The 18,691-nt window shown below is 39.7% G+C and overlaps 1 protein-coding gene across 5 annotated transcripts in view; it reads left to right on the top strand.

Annotated features, from left to right (window-relative positions):
* Nucleotides 1-18,691, top strand: part of cita (citron rho-interacting serine/threonine kinase a) — a 50,731-nt gene that overhangs the window by 17,039 nt on the left and 15,001 nt on the right. For 2 of the 5 annotated variants that reach the window (XM_049582883.1, XM_049582876.1), the window contains exons 13-31: nucleotides 991-1,161; nucleotides 3,500-3,553; nucleotides 3,648-3,701; nucleotides 4,046-4,186; nucleotides 4,325-4,453; nucleotides 5,367-5,462; nucleotides 5,879-5,995; nucleotides 7,042-7,151; nucleotides 8,770-8,944; nucleotides 11,933-12,130; nucleotides 12,382-12,435; nucleotides 12,993-13,190; nucleotides 13,446-13,639; nucleotides 14,370-14,505; nucleotides 14,685-14,789; nucleotides 15,192-15,332; nucleotides 15,560-15,667; nucleotides 15,771-15,963; nucleotides 16,933-17,094. In XM_049582883.1, coding sequence (XP_049438840.1) covers nucleotides 991-1,161; nucleotides 3,500-3,553; nucleotides 3,648-3,701; nucleotides 4,046-4,186; nucleotides 4,325-4,453; nucleotides 5,367-5,462; nucleotides 5,879-5,995; nucleotides 7,042-7,151; nucleotides 8,770-8,944; nucleotides 11,933-12,130; nucleotides 12,382-12,435; nucleotides 12,993-13,190; nucleotides 13,446-13,639; nucleotides 14,370-14,505; nucleotides 14,685-14,789; nucleotides 15,192-15,332; nucleotides 15,560-15,667; nucleotides 15,771-15,963; nucleotides 16,933-17,094 — 2,536 coding nt within the window. Of the gene's footprint in view, nucleotides 1-990; nucleotides 1,162-3,499; nucleotides 3,554-3,647; nucleotides 3,702-4,045; nucleotides 4,187-4,324; nucleotides 4,454-5,366; nucleotides 5,463-5,878; nucleotides 5,996-7,041; nucleotides 7,152-8,769; nucleotides 8,945-11,932; nucleotides 12,131-12,381; nucleotides 12,436-12,992; nucleotides 13,191-13,445; nucleotides 13,640-14,369; nucleotides 14,506-14,684; nucleotides 14,790-15,191; nucleotides 15,333-15,559; nucleotides 15,668-15,770; nucleotides 15,964-16,932; nucleotides 17,095-17,996; nucleotides 18,021-18,691 lie in introns of all 5 variants that reach the window. The other 3 variants (XM_049582869.1, XM_049582860.1, XM_049582892.1) reach the window with 3 other exon arrangements.

Raw genomic sequence — 18,691 nt, 5'->3', positions numbered from 1 at the left:
TGTCATCCTAAGTCAGTGGCATGAACGAAATTTGGACTGTAACAGACTGAAGATATTGAGACGCACTCGACTAGCCAAACGTAACCAACTGCAGTTTTGTTTTCATTTGTTCATTGGTTGAAAATCTTGATCGACATGAGGTGATAAATCACAGAGTGAAGAGTAATCCAACATCAGTTTAACATGTTATCTGCAAAGATTTTTGTAGACTTTAGCAGTTATTTCTCCTTTCACTTGTAGTCTCTTACTTGCAAAGTTTCCAAGTACAGCTTTACAGTGGTAACTCTTGAGTTGTTATCTTTTGATTTTGACACTTTTGGTGATAAATGGTCATTGCTGTAGTGCACTGCAGTTTCTTTAGATCACTGCACAATGAAACAGTGTCAGCAGATCTGTGAAGTATATCTTTGTATAGCACTGGCAGCAATTGTTGCCCTTGCTAAGAGCTCAGTTTCTCTGTTCATGCTTTTCCAAACAAACTTCTGCTCCTGTTAGTTGGATCTTGTCAAGACTTACACTTAAAAACCTGCTGGTTGTTTTTGTATTTGAAAATTATGCAGCTTATTACTTGAAGATTTATACAATCCCATTTCCTCCTGTCATAAAATATTTTCAAACTTAGCAGTTTTCCTTTATTGAGAAAAAAAAATACGTTCCAAAAACAAAAAATCTTCTCACTTAGATGACAGCAGTGACTTGTGTCCAGCTTGCACAGAATGAGTGTGATCACAGCCTGAAGTCATTGGGCAAATTTCAAAATATGAATAATAGGGATGTCAATCAGCAGTTTACTTCAATAAAAAACACTGAGTTTTGTAAGATACAAAGTGCCATACAGGGATATACTGTAGCGTGATTGTAGTGGTGGTGAACTAGAATAAACTTGATGACTAAACTTGATGAGACATGATTATGAATATACAGCCAGTGTCTGGAGAACAGTTTGTTTCCCCCACATTGCTGAACACTGTGTGCTGTCTTTGGAATCAGGAGTACCATGCCCAGCTTGAGGAGATGCAAGTCACCATCAGGCAGCTGGAGGAAGACCTGTCAGCTGCCCGACGCCGCAGCGACCTCTACGAAGCTGAACTTAGAGACTCCAGGCAAACAAGTGAGGAACTCAAAAGGAAAGCTGTGGAATACCAGCAGAGAATCCAGAAGGTATGTTTACGCCATTATAGATCATGTTATACAGATGTGCATCACAGGCGGAGGATTTACTTCTTGTCCCTGAGACATAGCATTGCTTTTTGTCTTACTAGTGATCCTGGCAAAATATTCCCTGAGTAGATAATGAAAAGGCTCCGGGTGCTTTGGACCATGGTTCACAAACATAGCTTAAATTATTGTGAAACCAATCTTCAGCGCACAATATCTTGTTTGTTTCTTAGACTCTACATACCTACTTAAAACATCAAACAATAACAACATCACCAATTTATAAACAATACAACAGATTGCTGATAACATTTTGATTGTTTAACCGAGCTAGTTTTGTTAGTGAACGGTTTTCCTCCCGTCAGGAGGCCATGGGTCCATAATGGAGATGGTTTGCACCATACACTTTTGAATTTTAAAAACACTTGTAGCATATGAGTTAAAATTGGACCATATTATAAACCACATTTCTGGTAGACATAACCAGTATGTGGAGAAAGTCCTTAAACCTTATTGGTGCTATTAACTCTTCCATGATTAAAGTTAATCCTCCTCCACCCAATTGCTTAGACTTCTAAATACAAATGCCCAGTGATAGTTTAAAATTTGTACAAGCTCATCCTCCATCTGACATTTTGAATTGATGGACTTAAGACTTAATATTGGGTTGTTTACTGTTCCAAACGTAGCAGTAATAAAGAGTTCAGTTTTTGCCAGTATCTGAATGGAGGTGCAGGTGGGATCATTAAGCTGATAAAATTAATGTGCGCTAAGATGTTCATTTTGGTGACGGATATATGGGATGGGACTGATGCTGGCAGGTGTCTCCATCTTTTACTGTCCTCCTCAATTTTTTTCTTCAATATTAGAGAGTAATTTGTTTCAGCTGTAGATGAAAGGGAGGTATTAACTTTAATACTCAAGCGAAGGACCTCATTTGTGACATTAATCTGAGGAGGGAGTGACACCTTACTTTTGTCTATATCAACCAGCATTAGTTCTGACGTTGATGGATTAACGGTGCCTCCTTAAAGATATTCAAAGTGCTCCAGTGTTTTTAAAACACGGGAAAGTTTGTTGGGCATCTATTATGTAAATTAATGTGTCGTCTTCATAGAAAACAAGAGTATTCTAAAATGAAACTATAAAAAAAGGGCTACAACTGTGGGTTATATTGCACTAAAATGGGAAAATACTAATAACAGCTGAGCTTTCAAAAACTTGAAACTGTAATTTATCTTGAGCAACAAGAATGATAAGTGTGTTGGCTCACAGAGAAAAAGAGACTGATTTGTGTTTGATTTGCGCCTCTTATCCAGGCAAACTCCTAAAGTCCAAGCGTGCTTATATGCTAAGAGCCAAGCACACAATCTGCAAAGCCTATACACATATGATACTGTCTGATAAAACCTGATGCTGTCAATACAGCATTATTGAATATAAGATTGCAGTCTACGTAGTCTGGCAGACGAATGGACTAATATGGCAAATGTGTTTTTGTAAAAGACATTACATTTCATGACCTCAAAGTGACACTTAAATATACGATATTCCGATTTCAGCCTAAAGGTAAGTACAGTTCACAGGGTTCACAGACATCCTTGAAAGTTTGTGAAACTGAAAGAAAAATGTAAGGTCCTAAATGTATTTGAAAGTAGACATAGATTGGCATGGGTCATTAAAGTACTTGAATGTATGTATTTTGTCCATAAATGCAATTTGAAGTCTTTTGATAATGTCTGCCATTACTGAAGCACAGCAAAAAAGAGAGGCGTTCCCAAATTCAAGCCTCTCTTTCTTTTTAAATGTTGTCTGTGATCTTCTGTAAAGTGTGCTAATTCTCATTATACAAATACTCAATGTTTTAACAGTTATGTGATGGGTGTTTGAATTTGAGGGATTTGGCCTGGAAAGTCCTTGAATTATATGTTTAAGAGGGTGTATGAACCCTGAATTCATCAAAGCCCATGATTTACAGATTGAGAACGATGCAGCTTCAAGTCATTGTGTACACAATTAAGGTGTGACTCGAGTGTGAGTTGCATGCACAATAGAGCAGTCAGCATGTGATAGTCGTGTGGATAAAGGCCCAAACGACCTCATTTGAAATGGTGAGGTCACATGGTCAAAGCCTCTTGGATGCCCCATTTAGTGGCGTTCTGGATGCACCTGACTGGAATGATAACATCTCTCTCGTTGATCCTTCAGGAGGAACTAGAGGAAGTTTATAGGGAAACTGCGGCCCGGGCTGCTGTGCTTACCCTTTGCCACTGCAACCAGCAGAAGGCAGATGGATTGTACTTTATTGATCAGTCTCTACTATATGCCAATTATTTTTCAGGCTAAAGAACAGGGCAAAGCCGATGTGGAGGAGCTTCTCTCCAAACTAGAGAAGGTAACGAATAAGGCTTGTAACATTGATCTTTATGCTCAGAGCTGCAGTAACTCCAGAGTTTCTTGAATGAGTTCACTGTGCTCTGTTTTTTCAGACCAACTCTGAGCAGCAGGTGAAAATCCAGGAGCTTCAGGATAAGCTGTCCAAGGTAAAGTATTGTTGTAATGGTTACTGTCATTATGTATTAAGAAAACATTTAGTTGAATATTTGGGTATTTCATTTGATTTTCAGCAAGATTATTTCCTTCTTTAACCAGAACGAATGAATCCTTTTAATTTGTTATCTTTTCTAATCCTCTGAAAAGCTGATCAATACAGAGTGTGTACACAGAATTTAGCAGATTTTCATATTTCTGCAGCCTGCTGTCATCCTCAGTTTGTTCCCTAGACTAGCTTTTCTCTCAGTGTCCCAGTGGGTAGGAATTGTCCAAGCATATGACGAGGTTTGTCTTGGGATCCATTAACAGCCTTTGACCTCCTGACCTCCCCCAGGCAGTGAAAGCGAGCACAGAAGCCACTGAGCTGCTGCAGAATGTTCGGCAGGCCAAAGAGCGGCTGGAACGAGACCTCGAGCGTCTGCGAGGCAAAACCGACTCTAGTGACACTTTAAAGCGCCGCCTGAGAGAGACAGAGGTACCAGAGTGCGCCCACAATCCTGAATCATGCAAATGTGTTAAATAATACTGGTTTATTTGTTTAAACACTGCATTCTGTACTTCAGTGCAACACTTTGTGTGGTTATCCTTATGTTATTCTTTTTTGGTGTGTAAGCAGGAGGGCAGGAAGACCCTGGAGAACCAGGTAAAGAGGCTGGAGATGGTCGAGCGGCGGGAGAATAAGCTGAAAGATGACATTCAGACCAAATCCCAGCAGATCCAGCAGATGGCTGAAAAGATCCTGGTGAGAGAACTACAGATAAGGCTTGCTAATACTCTGACCCATTCAACCCCTAATTCCACCCCTCCCATTCATCCTGCCCTCTCCCAGTCGTTTCCTCACCAGTTATCTTTGCACACACATGCACACACTATACACACTTCTGTTTGAAGAGCTCTTTTGCCAGCTGAGCCTTTACAAGTGGCTACTAGTCAACTGGGTCCATTACATACAGAGATTTTAACATACACACGCTTTTGCTGGTGTCAGCATGAGCCGGCACCGCTCCAGCCGACTTGTGGATTTCCATTTTTTCAGTGCAAGTTTCTCTATTTCTTTTCTTTTTAATGTTTTTGATGTATAAGTAGAATTATTAGAATAGCTTTCACTCTGTTTTTTGGTAGATCGTTCTGTCATGTCTTTGGTAGATCCAGGTTTTTTAGGCTACATTAACATTATGTTTATTAGTATTTGTACTGTACATTGCACCTGAAATTCTCACTCTTTGTGCATTTATGTTTAACACACTCATAGATTCCATTTTTCAGCGTTTTAATTTTTATATTACAGTGTGATGCACATATTTATACACATTTCTTATATTTCTTATTTCTATTTACTCTCTATATTGTAGCATGATGCACATATTTTTAGCATACTTCATATTTTACTATTTTCTCATAATGTCTCTATGTTTATATAAGAGCAACTGCAACGTAACCCAATTCTCCCTCCAGGGATCACTAAAGTATGTCATATTCTGATTAATCATCACTGTGATAGTTTGTGTGTTGGTGTATACACACACAGATAGCTATGCTGCATCATTAACATTAATGTGAGAAATCTGTCGTGTATTTTTGGACTTTGTGGTCGTGGACGTTATGGTTGTCGTGTTAGATGTGTACAGTCGTATTTGAAATGCTGCTCCCCCCAGGAACTGGAGGAGAATCTGAGAGATGCTCAGTCAACAGCCCAGAGGATGGAAACCCAACTGGTTCAAAAGGAGAGGCTTTATGAAGACAAGATCAAGGTGGGCAATCCATATGTTGTCCAGGCTACTGAACACTGTATATCTGAGAATGTTCTAAAATAAGTGTAGTAATTCTTAGTCAGTGCTGCCATTTTAGATCACTGTTGTGGTATAATTTAAGTCAGAGCTGTCACATGCTTTACAGTGAGATTTGACACCACACTAATTACTGCTTCCATACCAGGTTACACATTTACAACTAAGTCAGTATGTGGTTTTTTAATGATTTGTTTAATCAGACAGCAAATTGCAGATTTCAACTTCGGGCTGGCACAATATCAAATTTTCACTACACAATTATTCTGGCCAAAATATCACAGTTATTGTCAATAACCAAGACCCCTACTTCAACCAAAACGTTAATTTATTGAATCAATATTAGCATGTGTATTATTTGCTGGTTCTGTCTGATGAAGGTTCTGGAGGCCCAGATGAAGGTGGACCTGGCTGACAAGGAGAGCCTCGAAGCCAGAAGGGCTCAGCAGGAGGAGGAGTCGAGGGAGAACTGCAAACTCATCAGTGAACAGAAAGCGGTAAGAAAACACAGCAGGCTTATTAAAAATGAAATCCGTTATTGCATTTGCTTGTACGTTTTCTTCTGAAGTGGGATTTTAAAAAAACTGAGGGATTCAAGTTTTGCATATTCCCACTGTCTCTTTATTTTAAAATTCATTTTGCAACAGTAGAAACAGCAGCAATAATTAGAACTGGGTGATATGGGGTAGATCAGATATCACAATATTTTTGACCAAATACCTCAGTATTGATACTGTAAGGTTGACTGTTGGTGCTTTCACTAAATATTTACACTAATGATTTTTTGGATAATCATCAGTAATGTGGACTTAGTGAGTAAAGCAAATAATATAACAGCAAGAACAGTCTGGTAAGATCATAAAATTATATCACTTTACTGTAATGCAGCCTTTCAATCCAAGAAAAGACAGCGCTTATCATGTTAAGATATCTAAAATTTGAGACAACATCTAGTCTCATATCATGATTTAGATATAATGACGCTAACTGCCTAGCCATGTGTATAATTTTCTATTTTTTTCCTTCTCAATTAGATTATAAACTGCAGTGCACCGTATGAGTCTTGATGGGTTAAAGTTGTTTGTACACAGGATGCCTTTTCATTCTCCACTGAATTTCCTATGAGAATTTGAAAACTAGACTCCATCAGTGTGTTTTGTGTCTTTACACAGTAATTTGTTATAGTGGTTGAAATGTATTGGAATGTACAGTTGGATTAAATTGCAGTATACTTCATGTTGCAATATAAAGCCCGAGCTCAAGTCTTAATCTGGTTAATGTGGTAGAATTGAGGCAGTTAAGGAGCTTTTAGAGGCAGTCATCTGACATTGACAGTAGAAGATTCAGGCAACACCTTAATGGACTCTAATAGGATTTTACTGCAGCACAAAATTCTGTTTCCTGTAAAAGAAATAGTGCTGCTGGAATACGTGAGTCTAAGGAGGATTGGGCTATCATTCAAAAAGGGGATATATTCTAGCATTTCGGTGTGGTTGTTGGGATGTGACTTCCACCATATTACTGTGTCTCCCTCTTCCCATAGACCATTAATGCTATGGATTCCAAGATGAAGAACCTGGAGCAGCGCATCGCTGAGCTGTCAGAGGCTAACAAGCTGGCCGCTAACAGTAGCATCTACACCCAGAAGAATATGTGAGTAAACTCGACCTTCTGCCCACTCTGTGCTTTCATGAGTGCCCCACCCACACTGATTCTGTCTCTTCTGGCCTCCAATTGCTTCATTAATGTGCACTTAAATTTTTTTTGTACCATGGCTAATTTGTGTGCACATGGTGTATAATCTCTTTCTTAGTTTAAAGAGGCTTTAATCAACATTTTATGATGACAAACTCAAATGACAATATGAAAACAGCATGTAATATGAAAAAGGCCACCTGAATCTGCGGCTTCCTCTGAAGTTTACAGAGCTTTATAGTGAGTTTATGGTCATTGTTTAGCTGTCCAACCCACAACTTTACTATTTTGGTTCACTGCCACAGCTCTCATAGTTGTTTTTAGGCGCAGCAGGGAGACATTGTCAGCATAAAAAGCTTTAAAAACAACACTGTGTACACTGCCCGCTCCGCACCAAATAACAGACAGACACAGTTAACGACAAGCTGAGAAACATAGTAGAGCTTTTAGCAGCTAAAGAGACAGACATTTCCCCCAGGAGTTTGTAAGAAAGTGAATCTGAGACTTGCATTCATCGGGAGACCAGAAACATGGCTTTAAACAAACGATGATTTTGCTCCATCATTTCTGGGAGTGTAATACAGTTTCGCCATATCAGCCTAAAAGTAATATGTCTCTGTTGTGTTCACACCATGTTTCTACTCCCAAAAGTGGCTCCCCAGCTTCAGCTAATCTTAAAGGAATACTTCACCCCCAAATGATTATTTGTATTTTATTGCTTACCTCATGTTTTGTTGAATTCATGAAGAAACTTTCTTCCCGCATGCCTCAATTGTGAACAAAGAATCTAAAGGTGGAGAAATTCTCAATAAATAGAAGTCATAGGCGAAGGTGTGTACAACAGCAAAACTATATCAAAACATCTATTTACAAACTCTCACACAAATTGAGCAGCATAATCCAAGTCTCATTTGTCCAGTCGTGTGTTCAGTACTTCCTAAACAGGCCGCCCTTTCTGACTGGGGACTGCACTAAAAGTGAAACTTATCTATGTCCTCTTCAAAGCCAGAATCCACTGACAAAACAGTAATTTTACCTTGCTGAACATGGGAGCTGCTGGTCTACCACTGCTTCAATCAGTTAGTTTAATATTGTAATATAGCAATATTTTGTGACTTTAGTTTTGTGAAGGGTTAGTTCGGACTGCGACTGGATAAATGAGACTTGGATGACACTGAGTTGTGTCACAATTTTTTAACCGATGTTTTGATATAGTTTTGCTGTTGTTAAACGTGGTCTCACTTCAATTCATCAAGAATTTTGACGACTTTTGAGTTCTTTGTTCACAGTTTAGGCATGTGAGAAAAACCAACTTCTGAGGTCAAATTTTAACATACATCAGTTAGTATAATTTATATTTCATCACCTGAATTCACAAGGATTTGTTTTCTGAGATGACTTACATCAGTACATCAGGAGACATGTTCAAACTTTGTGGCTCACATTGCTAATTTGTATTCTTAAACTTATAATCTAAAAGTTTTTGCATGGTAAAAGAATGCTATGAACCTTTTCTTTGAGATATGTCTACTTCTAAACAGGCAATGAAACAGGCATCTGTGTATATTTTCGTCAGGAAAGCCCAGGAGGAGATGATCTCAGAGCTTCGGCAGCAAAAGTTCTATTTGGAGTCTCAGGCAGGCAAGCTAGAGGCCCAAAATGCCAAACTGGAGGAGCACCTGGAGAAGATGAGTCAGCAGGAGCAGACCAAGAGAACCCGGCTGCTGGAGCTGGAGAGCAGGCTGCGTGAGGTGAGGCAACAGGAAGGAGAGATACAAGGCGAAATCCATTGGCTGAAGATAAAGTAATTCACTTAAACTAGCACACAGTGTAGCCTTACATTATTACAATCCACAAAAGGGATTAAGGCAGCTGATCAGCCAGCAAGCTCAGATCCCTTTCAGATAAATAGCTAATTAAATACTGAAGGTCTGTAATGGCAACTCTACAAAATCGCCAGTGGGTCTGTACACAAGCTGTATCTGCTGGTCCAGTGGAGCCGACAGCTTTCATTTGTAATCTCTGAAACAATGTCGTTGACAACAGGTGTGAATACGTTTAACCATAAGAAAATAAAGCACGACCATGACTCCTTTACATGCACAATATATTCCAGAATATCCCATGTCTTAATTAGAAAATGCTACATTCCGAATATGGGAATATCCAAATGGAATATGCTGTAGATGTGACCTGTATCAAATTCGGAATATTGTCATACTCGGAATAATAGCAGAATAGTAGTGTGTATGTAAACATAGTCATTGTTGTATGGCCAGCAAATAGTTTACTCTTAAATTGGGGGACTGAAGTAAAAAAAAAACAGTGAAATGAAAACAACCTTTTCCCAGTTTAAAGCCTCTGTCCTTGTGTTACTTGGTCATGTATCTTGTAAACAAAAGAGTATTTTTACATTAATGTCCCTGTCTTTTCTCTCCCTGTAAAATAGTTTCAAATGTTTGATGACTGCACTCAAGGGCAGTATAAAAGTTCTTCCAATCAAATGAGACTTTGGGTGACTAGCAAGCCACACCGGTCATAAAAACCACACTTCACCAGTCGTAGTAGTTCCAGAGCAACATGGAGAGAGATGGGAAGAGATGTGTGTTTGGTTATTGGGCCAAACCTTGTGACTGAGGTCTAATTCATTCTTCTGATCTAACAACATGGGTGTGTTCAGTCATGACAAAATGTTGATTTAAATGTAAACGGTGGTTACTGTGAGCATTGAACACCTTGTTGTGTTACGTAAGTGCACTGCCTTTTAGTTCGGCGACATTTATATACACATTGCAGCTGATATGGTGGCACCTCTGACACACCCAGCTAACAAGAGAAAATATATTTTAAAGACATGTCATTCAACCTGTAAACGGTAGCAAATTGATGCACTCTGTTTTCATATTGAATGTGCCCCAAGTGACAGAGGTGTTTGAAGCCAACAGTCTGCTGTAGCTCTGTATCGTGATAAACTCTAAGCCCACCCACATTTTTAGTGGTATGGTCTAATGCCAAGGATTTGATTCCCTTCTGTATCTCTACATGGCTCGAATATTCTGTTTCACAGGGAAAAACCTCACAGTACCGGAGCTAAAGACTCTTTTGACTTCCGTTTCACTGAGACTTCAAAGCATCCATGCTGTCAAAAAGCATCCAGACGTATCCTTGAGCGAGATGCCATTCGTCTCAGCTCTGGCCTGCACTCTGACCTCCCTGTGAAAGCTTTATAACTTTGTACAAGAAATGAAGTCTTAATGTTGTTACACTGAGGTTAATTAAAGGAAACGAAGAAAAGTCTTAGTTTTTTGTTTATTTCAGATGTTTGTCACTCACCTGTAAATATTTGATAACTAAACTAGAGTTAGGAGTTTAAAAGTTCATAATGTTTCTCCGCAGCTCAGGGAAACACACCACAAAATCCATTAGCTGTATGTGCACCCAGTGCGAACCCAGTCTATAAAAAGCAGTTTTGACGTAATTGAGAACCACAATGCCCCCCTTTTCCTGTTTGAGAGCTCTCACCCCCCGCTGTGCTGTCTGCCGATGTTACCGGCGGACAACCTGCCGACTGGATGTCATATATCTACCTACACACACTCTTCCCCACTGAGACGTGATACACAGATTGGCACTAATTGCTGGCCGTTCTGCACCCCCACAGACAAACACACACACTGTCCTTTCTCACACACAAACATGCACTTTCAGATGGGATCCACCGTCCAATCTCTGTAACAATCAGAGACATATGGAGAGGATAAACGCACCCCTGTGTGTCTCAATTCTATTTTGTTTTAGGACCCTTTACCAGCACAGTGTGCCTGCCTTCTTTTAAAAAGCTTGAAAAGGTCTTAGTTTTTTTCTAGTTTTAGGCCTTAGCAAGTATGACAGTTTAAATCCAATTATGTAGTTTTCACCATGCTCTTTTAGGTTTCACAGCGTTGTCCAATTTTTGTTCTTAACCATAGAGTTTGCATTTGCATTTTTATATCTGCTAGTTGAACTTGTGTCCCCCAGACATCCTCTCTAATTATTCTCCTTCTGTCCTTATTATTATACTGCCCACTCAGCTTTTTCAACACCAGAAAAAAAATCGAATTGGATGCTTTGTTTCATTACTTTGCTCTTTTAATTGGTCTTCAATGTATGATTGCATTAAAAAAGTTCCTGAAAAGTCTTGAAATTGGCTATGTAGTCATAAGAGTAACTGCAAGTTTGAATTTATATCAACAATATGAGAACATGTCAGCACAAGACACAGCAAAAAAGTCACAATTCTCTGATTTTAGCTTCTTAATTGTGAATATATTCTGTATTTTTTAATCCTCTACAATAGTAAACTAAATATCCTTAGGTTGTGAACAAAACAAGACATTTGAGGACATCATCTTGGGCTTTGGGAAACACTGATCGACATTTTTCACTATTTTCTGTCTTTTTATAGACACAAACAACTAATTAATTATCAAGACAATCATCAACAGATTAATTGACAATTAAAATATTCGTTAGTTGCAGCCTTTACAGACAGACGTGGGTCGAATGGTTTCAAGCAGTCCTCTAATGTTGACTTTAGCCAGTTTTTTCTGAATCGCCCTGACATCCTAAAACACCAACTGAGCTACTACTCTGTCTGAGCACGCTAAAAATGCTGAAAATGATGTGGGAATACAATCTAGTTCAGGTCTGGTTTACACTACGATACACACAGCATTCACCTTTGTCCTGTTTCCTTTCAGATGGGTCTCGAACATGAAGAGGAGAAGCTGGAGATCAAGAGACAGGTGTCAGAGTTGACCCTCTCCCTGCAGGAGCGTGAGTCCCAGATTAGCAGCCTGCAGGCTGCACGTCTTGCCCTGGAGAGCCAGCTGCAGCAAGCGAAGACTGAGCTGGAAGAGACCACCGCTGAGGCCGAGGAGGAGATCACTGCCCTCAGGGTAAGACTAACACGTGCAAACACATATGTGCATAATCGGTGTCACTCATAGTACTATAGGTGCACATACATTTAGAACAAAAATACTCACATGTGAGTAATCTGTGTCATGCACGCAGCCGTAGGGAGGGTGTGTGTTGTTTTCAGTCTATTTTAAATACTATCAGCAATACATTCTTCTCCCTCTTTGTATCTGGCAGTCAGATGTGGTTGGTTGTATTTTTGCTCTTCATTTGCTTTTGTTTTTCACAGAATCACAGAGATGAAATTCAGCGCAAGTTTGATGCCTTGAGAGACAGCTGCTCAGTAAGTGCTGCCACAGCCTTTTGTCTCTGCTTTCTGCTGCAGCAGAACAATTTTTCCAAATGTTTCACAAGACCTTTGAATATCTGGTGATTCATGTTCAACTTTAAACAGTCATTTGCATTTACATTTCATGTGGCACTGTAGTCTGCTGAATCAAATATTTGGCAAGGAAGCACAGCTTGCTTTCGTAGAACATTATCAAACTTTGCCTAAACACTTAAGTCCACACAGTACAGTACAGTACATAATGTTTTACATATTTCAAATCACCTCCTTCAACCTTCAAATAAAACGAGATGTTATTTGATATTTAACTTACTTAATTAAGCATCATTTTCTAATTCCTACTTGGCCAACACAAGTCTTTTACTGGTGGGATTTTGAAAATAATGTCACTATCGGTGTACACAATACTGTCATTGTAAAGATGTACATTTTCAGCCTAGCTGTGCGATTACCTAAATACTTTAGCCCCTGGCTTTTGTGCCCAGGGCTTAAAAATAACTGTCCACCTCCACAAGCAAGGCTAACAGCTCTACCTGTTTGTGTTGCCTCAGGTGATCACTGACCTGGAGGAGCAACTCACACAGCTGAGTCAGGAGAATGCTGAGCTGAACCGCCAGAACTTCTACCTGTCCAAGCAGCTTGATGAGGCGTCAGATGAGAGGGAGGACCAGCTGCAGCTCAGCCAGGAAGTGGACCGGCTGAGGAGGGAGGTGGCTGACCGCGAGATGCACCTCAACAACCAGAAACAGGTAACACACACACACACAGAAATACTTGAAAGCTCCTGATCATAATTAACTGTGATAATATTGTAACAAGTTGTGTTTTAAACCTATTTATCTTCATGATACAGACCAAAGATGTGATGCATCATATCATGAAGCCTTAAATACTGAGACTGTGAGCTGTCACTGAAAATGCAGGACAGACAACAATCACGTGGTTTCGCCCAAAATAATGCTGTGAAAGATGTTCTCTTCAGTTTTGCTTGTTTATCCTCCCAGAACATTGAGACACTGAAGACCACATGCAGCATGCTGGAGGAGCAGGTGGTGGAGCTGGAGTCTCTAAATGACGAGCTGCTGGAGAAGGAGAGGCAGTGGGAGGCTTGGAGAGGTGCCCTGGAGGACGAAAAAAGCCAAGCCGAGAGACGCACCAGGGACCTGCAGAGACTGTTGGACAATGAGAAGCAGAACAGGTAACATACAAACATGAACACTTGAATTTACACACTGTATTATTTTACTTGAGAATGACTGTCATTACATATATACATCAGAGGAATACTTGACGACCATTTGTATATCTGTTACTCACGGCATGTTACCTTGAATTTGTAAAGAAACTATATTTTTCTCGCATGTCTCTGGTGAATGAAAAATCCAAAATCGAAGTCATAGGTGACCACATCAACAACAGCCAAGCTATCAGAGCATTTGTTCACAAGCTCACAACTCGTGCAGTAGATGGGGCAACTGAACTATAAGTGAAAATCTATGGTCTTTTTTAAGCCAGACTCCACTGACAAAAGTGGTAATTTTACATCGTTGAACACGGGAGCTGCTGGTCTACCACTGCCTCGATTGGTAGTATGTTTGGTGCTGTAAAAGGTTAGTTCAGATTCAGCACAGTTGCATGATAAAACAAACATACTACCAATCAAGGCAGCGGTAGACCATCAGCTCCCGTGTTCAGCAAGGTACAGTTACTGTTTTTGTTATAGAGTCAGTCTTTGAAGAGTGTAGAAACAGCTGTTCAATAATTTCAAGAATATTCTCAGTGTTTGGATTCTTCATTCACTTGAAGGCATGCAAGAAAAACAAATTTAACTTATATCAGGTATGTAACTGATGTACAAATGGTCACTGGGTGAAGTATTACTTTATATTATATTGCTATTGTAAGACTTGTTATTGCGCTGTTCACAGGCTGCGTGCAGACCAGCGCAGCTCTGAATCTCGCCAGGCAGTGGAGCTGGCAGTCAAAGAGCATAAGGCTGAGATACTGGCCTTACAGCAGGCCCTGAAGGAGCAGAGACTGAAGGCAGAGAGTCTGTCTGATACTGTGAGTCACAAGTGTTTACGTGTCTTTGGATTATGATCCAACTTTAACCACATCTTCAGTCCTCTTAAAAGGACAAATATTTGTTTTAATTCTGAGAGAGAAAATCCACACTGTGTTTGTGGAGGTGGAATTTATCTTTCAGATGTCACCATTTAACATGCACTCACATGTTCTCACAGCTCAATGATCTGGAGAAGAAGCACGCCATGCTGGAGATGAACGCCCGCAGCTTACAACAGAAACTGGAGACAGAGAGGGAACTGAAGCAGAGGCTGATGGAAGAGGTAGACAGTGAAATGCAAACACATAGACACACACCTGGATTTATTACATTTGAAATACACACGTTATGAACTTGTTCACTATAAGTCACTCATTCAAAAACATGGAGCAATTTTAGGCAACTATTGAAAGAAATGTACTTTAAATAAAAGTATTTTAAGTACATTTCTTTAAACAGTTGGCTAAAATGGTGTCTTATTTGCGGTCTGTTTGAGACACATCTCTTGGGAAAATTATATTTGCTACCATTCTGAAATGTGGATGGTTTAAAATCTGATTTCCGTTTTTAAAAGTGAGAAAGAAAAATGAATGAATAAATAAGCTTAAATTAGCTTATACAGGTTGCATTATTGACATAGATCTGATTTCTTAATTTAAGTATCTGTGTTATTTTGTCCCCACAGCAAGGGAAGCTGCAGCAGCAGATGGACCTTCAGAAGAGCCACATCTTCCGTCTGACCCAAGGTCTGCAGGACGCCCTGGACCAGACCGACATGCTCAAGACGGAGAGGACCGATCTTGAGTACCAGCTGGAGAACATACAGGTGCTTAATGCGATACCATTGCTATTTGATGAAATACAGCATTCTCTAGGGAGAGACGGAGCCCTAGTTAGATATTAGAATATAGCAGCCAGTGTTGGCATGTAACAAGTTATCTCAGGGGGACTAGGAGGAAGAAGGAAATCCTAATTCATGGGAGTTCAAAGGGAGTTCTTTTAAAGTTGTCTTCAGAGGTATTTCCCTGTCTGAAGATGTTTTCCTTCCTGCAGGCTGTATACTCCCATGAGAAGGTGAAGATGGAGGGGACCATCTCCCAGCAGACCAAACTGATTGACTTCCTCCAGGCTAAAATGGACCAGCCCACCAAGAAAAAGAAGGTCTGTGAAAACATAGTAGATTAATAAAGAGCTTCTATTTGAAGATATGTATGCATTGTATTGTTCTCTTATAGTATTAATAACATCTTCCTATTTCGAATAGGGTATATTCGGGCGTCGTCGAGAGGATGTAGGTACCACGACTAACGGGGCACTGGCTCCACAGGCTCAGCCAGCAGTTCCTATGCAGTATGGTGACATGAAAATGGCTTTGGAGAAGGAGCGCTCAAGATGTGCAGAGCTGGAAGAGGCTCTGCAGAAGATGAGGATAGAGCTACGATCCCTTAGAGAAGAGGGTAGGTCCCAGCCTGACAGTGAAGTGTGTTTACATCTCTGTTGTCGGCCCTCACTATCACAAGCAAGTTCAGCTGCTACACTTCATAAGATATTCTCTTTATATTGTCTTTAAAATCTTTTTTTGTTAAAGGGGACACTATTTTGTGAGATCAGTATCCATATTGTTGTGTGACGGAATGAAGTCAGAGAAAATCTATTGAGCCAAAAGTCGGTATTTTATTGGCTGGCATGTTTTTATCAGCATCTGATATTCACAGAAATCAAAATGGCTGCTGAGAACAAAACTAAAACCCATTAATCTAAAAATAAGGCCCTAATTGTATTAAAATGTCTTAAATCAGCATTTCGAAAGCCATAAATGATGTCAGATCTTTTTTTTTTTCTTCAAAAAGTTCTTGAAGAGTCTTAAATCTTACTTGCCATCAGTTGCTGGAACCCTGGATTGGCTCATAGAGAGAAAATGGTTGATTTTTTTTTTTTTTTTTTTTTTAAGTATGTGATTTACTTGCACAAATAATTTGCATTTGGTGTGAAAAGTCTTTCAGTCAGCACATTAACATCACCAGATGTGCAACAGGCTTTATATCTCATGGCATCACTTAGCAGCAAGCAATGAGATGATACTGGATCATTAAAATCTTTCATTCTTTTTGACACAGAGGCACAGGGGTGTGTATTTTAACTTCAGTAATTATATTTTCTCATCAGAACTCATTACACCACAGAGAAATGACAAGCTAAGTCAGCTTGGGAAATCCTGTGTTGTGTCTCTCCCCTTATCTGTTCCCACACATCTTTTTAACATAGTTGCCATGGCAGCATCTTACTCCCATTACTTAGATCTACCAGGTCCTATGACATTTATATCAGAATCTATTTGTTTTTTGGTAATGAGGTCAGATATTTTCCGGCTTAATAGCTATTACTGATCTAATATTAGGTCGTTTTATTTGTTTATGGCAACACAGCGGCTCATTTTAAAGCCCAGGAGCATGTGGCTCCTTCCACGCCGGCACAGGCTCGACATCAGATCCTCATGTCAGCCATCGTTAAATCCCCAGAGCATCAGCCCAACCCCAGCAGCCTGCTCAACCCCTCCACCCGCTGCAAGGAGACCTCCACACCTGAAGGTTAGTCACACGCACATTTACACAAACACACACACACACACACACACACAGACAAAAACATAATAATAATAATGAATAATAAACAAACACACCGGCAAACTCAACCAGCCTGAATTTAAAACGAGATTATCCTGCTATTGAGCTGTACAGCGTCCCCCATAGGAGTGTTCACCCTTATGCTATCAGTGTCGGCACAAATGGACTCTCTGTTCACTTATTTTGTTCATGTGGTGTGTTTATGTGTGTGTTTTTTCTATGGCCTGTCACACAGCAGGATTATGAAGTTAAATAAAGCTGGATAACTGTGCTCAGTACATGTTACACCTGGAGCTCGCTCCAAACCAGGGACATGGACTGAAGGACAAAACACTGTTTCGGTTTTATTCACTGTGCATTTATCCAGCTAACATTGTAACCCTGCTCGAGCCTGTCTCACAAAGTAAGAATAGTGGATTAGCCAGGTAACATTGGTTTTAATCTGGGCTTTGCACTATCACAAAGCTGAATTACCTTTTTAGGGATGGGGATGATCACCATGGAAACTGAACCTCTGTATATATCATAGCTGCTTGAGAGGTTCAGTGGATCATATCAGAATGTGTAAACAGACCATCTCCTAAAAATGGAAAAACAGTTTCAAAAGGATCATCCAGTGACAAAATACTGCATACATGTGTAAATGAAAAGCATCACAGACCAACTGAATCTCTTAATACCACAATATCATAAGTTATAATACCATATCATGTACTCTACTGAGGCACATGTTTGGACGACAGTAGCCCGGCTAAAATGAACTCACCTTGTGACTCAGGTTCCTTACTGTCCGTGTTCCTTTGCTTTCACATAGTTATTGTTAGACTGCTGTCTCCTTTCTGTCTCTTTCCTCTTGCTCCTCACAGAAAAGAGGAGGGTCACCTTTGAAAGTAAGTTAGCAGTCACCACAGTGCGTCTCCTCACATGCACGAGCTCATCTCCATGCATGTTTTACTACACAAACACATGCTTATATCATACTGTACATCTGTCTCACTGTCCCATTGTCAGGCTATTTGTAACTTGACCAAAGACTTTATTGTTAAAGGTCAAGCTTAATGTGATGTTTTTCCTTTTTTCAGCTACATTCCTGGAGTCATAATTTAGATAGCATATGGTTGGATAGGTAGCTTTTCACGCAGAAACATTTTAATGCATTCCATGGTCATTGGCATGCATAATCTGATTCTGACTATATTAGTATATTTGAATATTTGAAATGCCTAATACCTGAAGTTAGAAGTGATTCATTCATTATTCAAATTGCCCCATGCTGCTTGAAACAAAAAACAAAATTCATGAACTTAATTCTGACTTTCAAAGTGATTTATATTTAAGTAGGGCTGTACCGAATGTCTTCTTTTACATTTGAACCTTCAGCTGAGGTTCTGCAATGAAGCCTTGAATGTTTGTTGTCATATTTCATGACGTCAAAAAAATCCTTGAACAAAATCCTCAGTTTGGATAAAGTGAGCCATTTGATTAAGTTTGTTTGTCTTCTTTTATTAAATCAACTTTCTTGAATGAATAAATGTAATTTATGGTGCTGTTAGATCGCTGC

The sequence above is a fragment of the Epinephelus fuscoguttatus genome, linkage group LG1 (assembly GCF_011397635.1).
Source record: "Epinephelus fuscoguttatus linkage group LG1, E.fuscoguttatus.final_Chr_v1".
NCBI lineage: Eukaryota > Metazoa > Chordata > Actinopteri > Perciformes > Serranidae > Epinephelus > Epinephelus fuscoguttatus.
The sequence above is the reverse complement of the archived record's forward strand: the minus strand, read 5'-3'. Positions and strand labels throughout refer to the sequence as shown.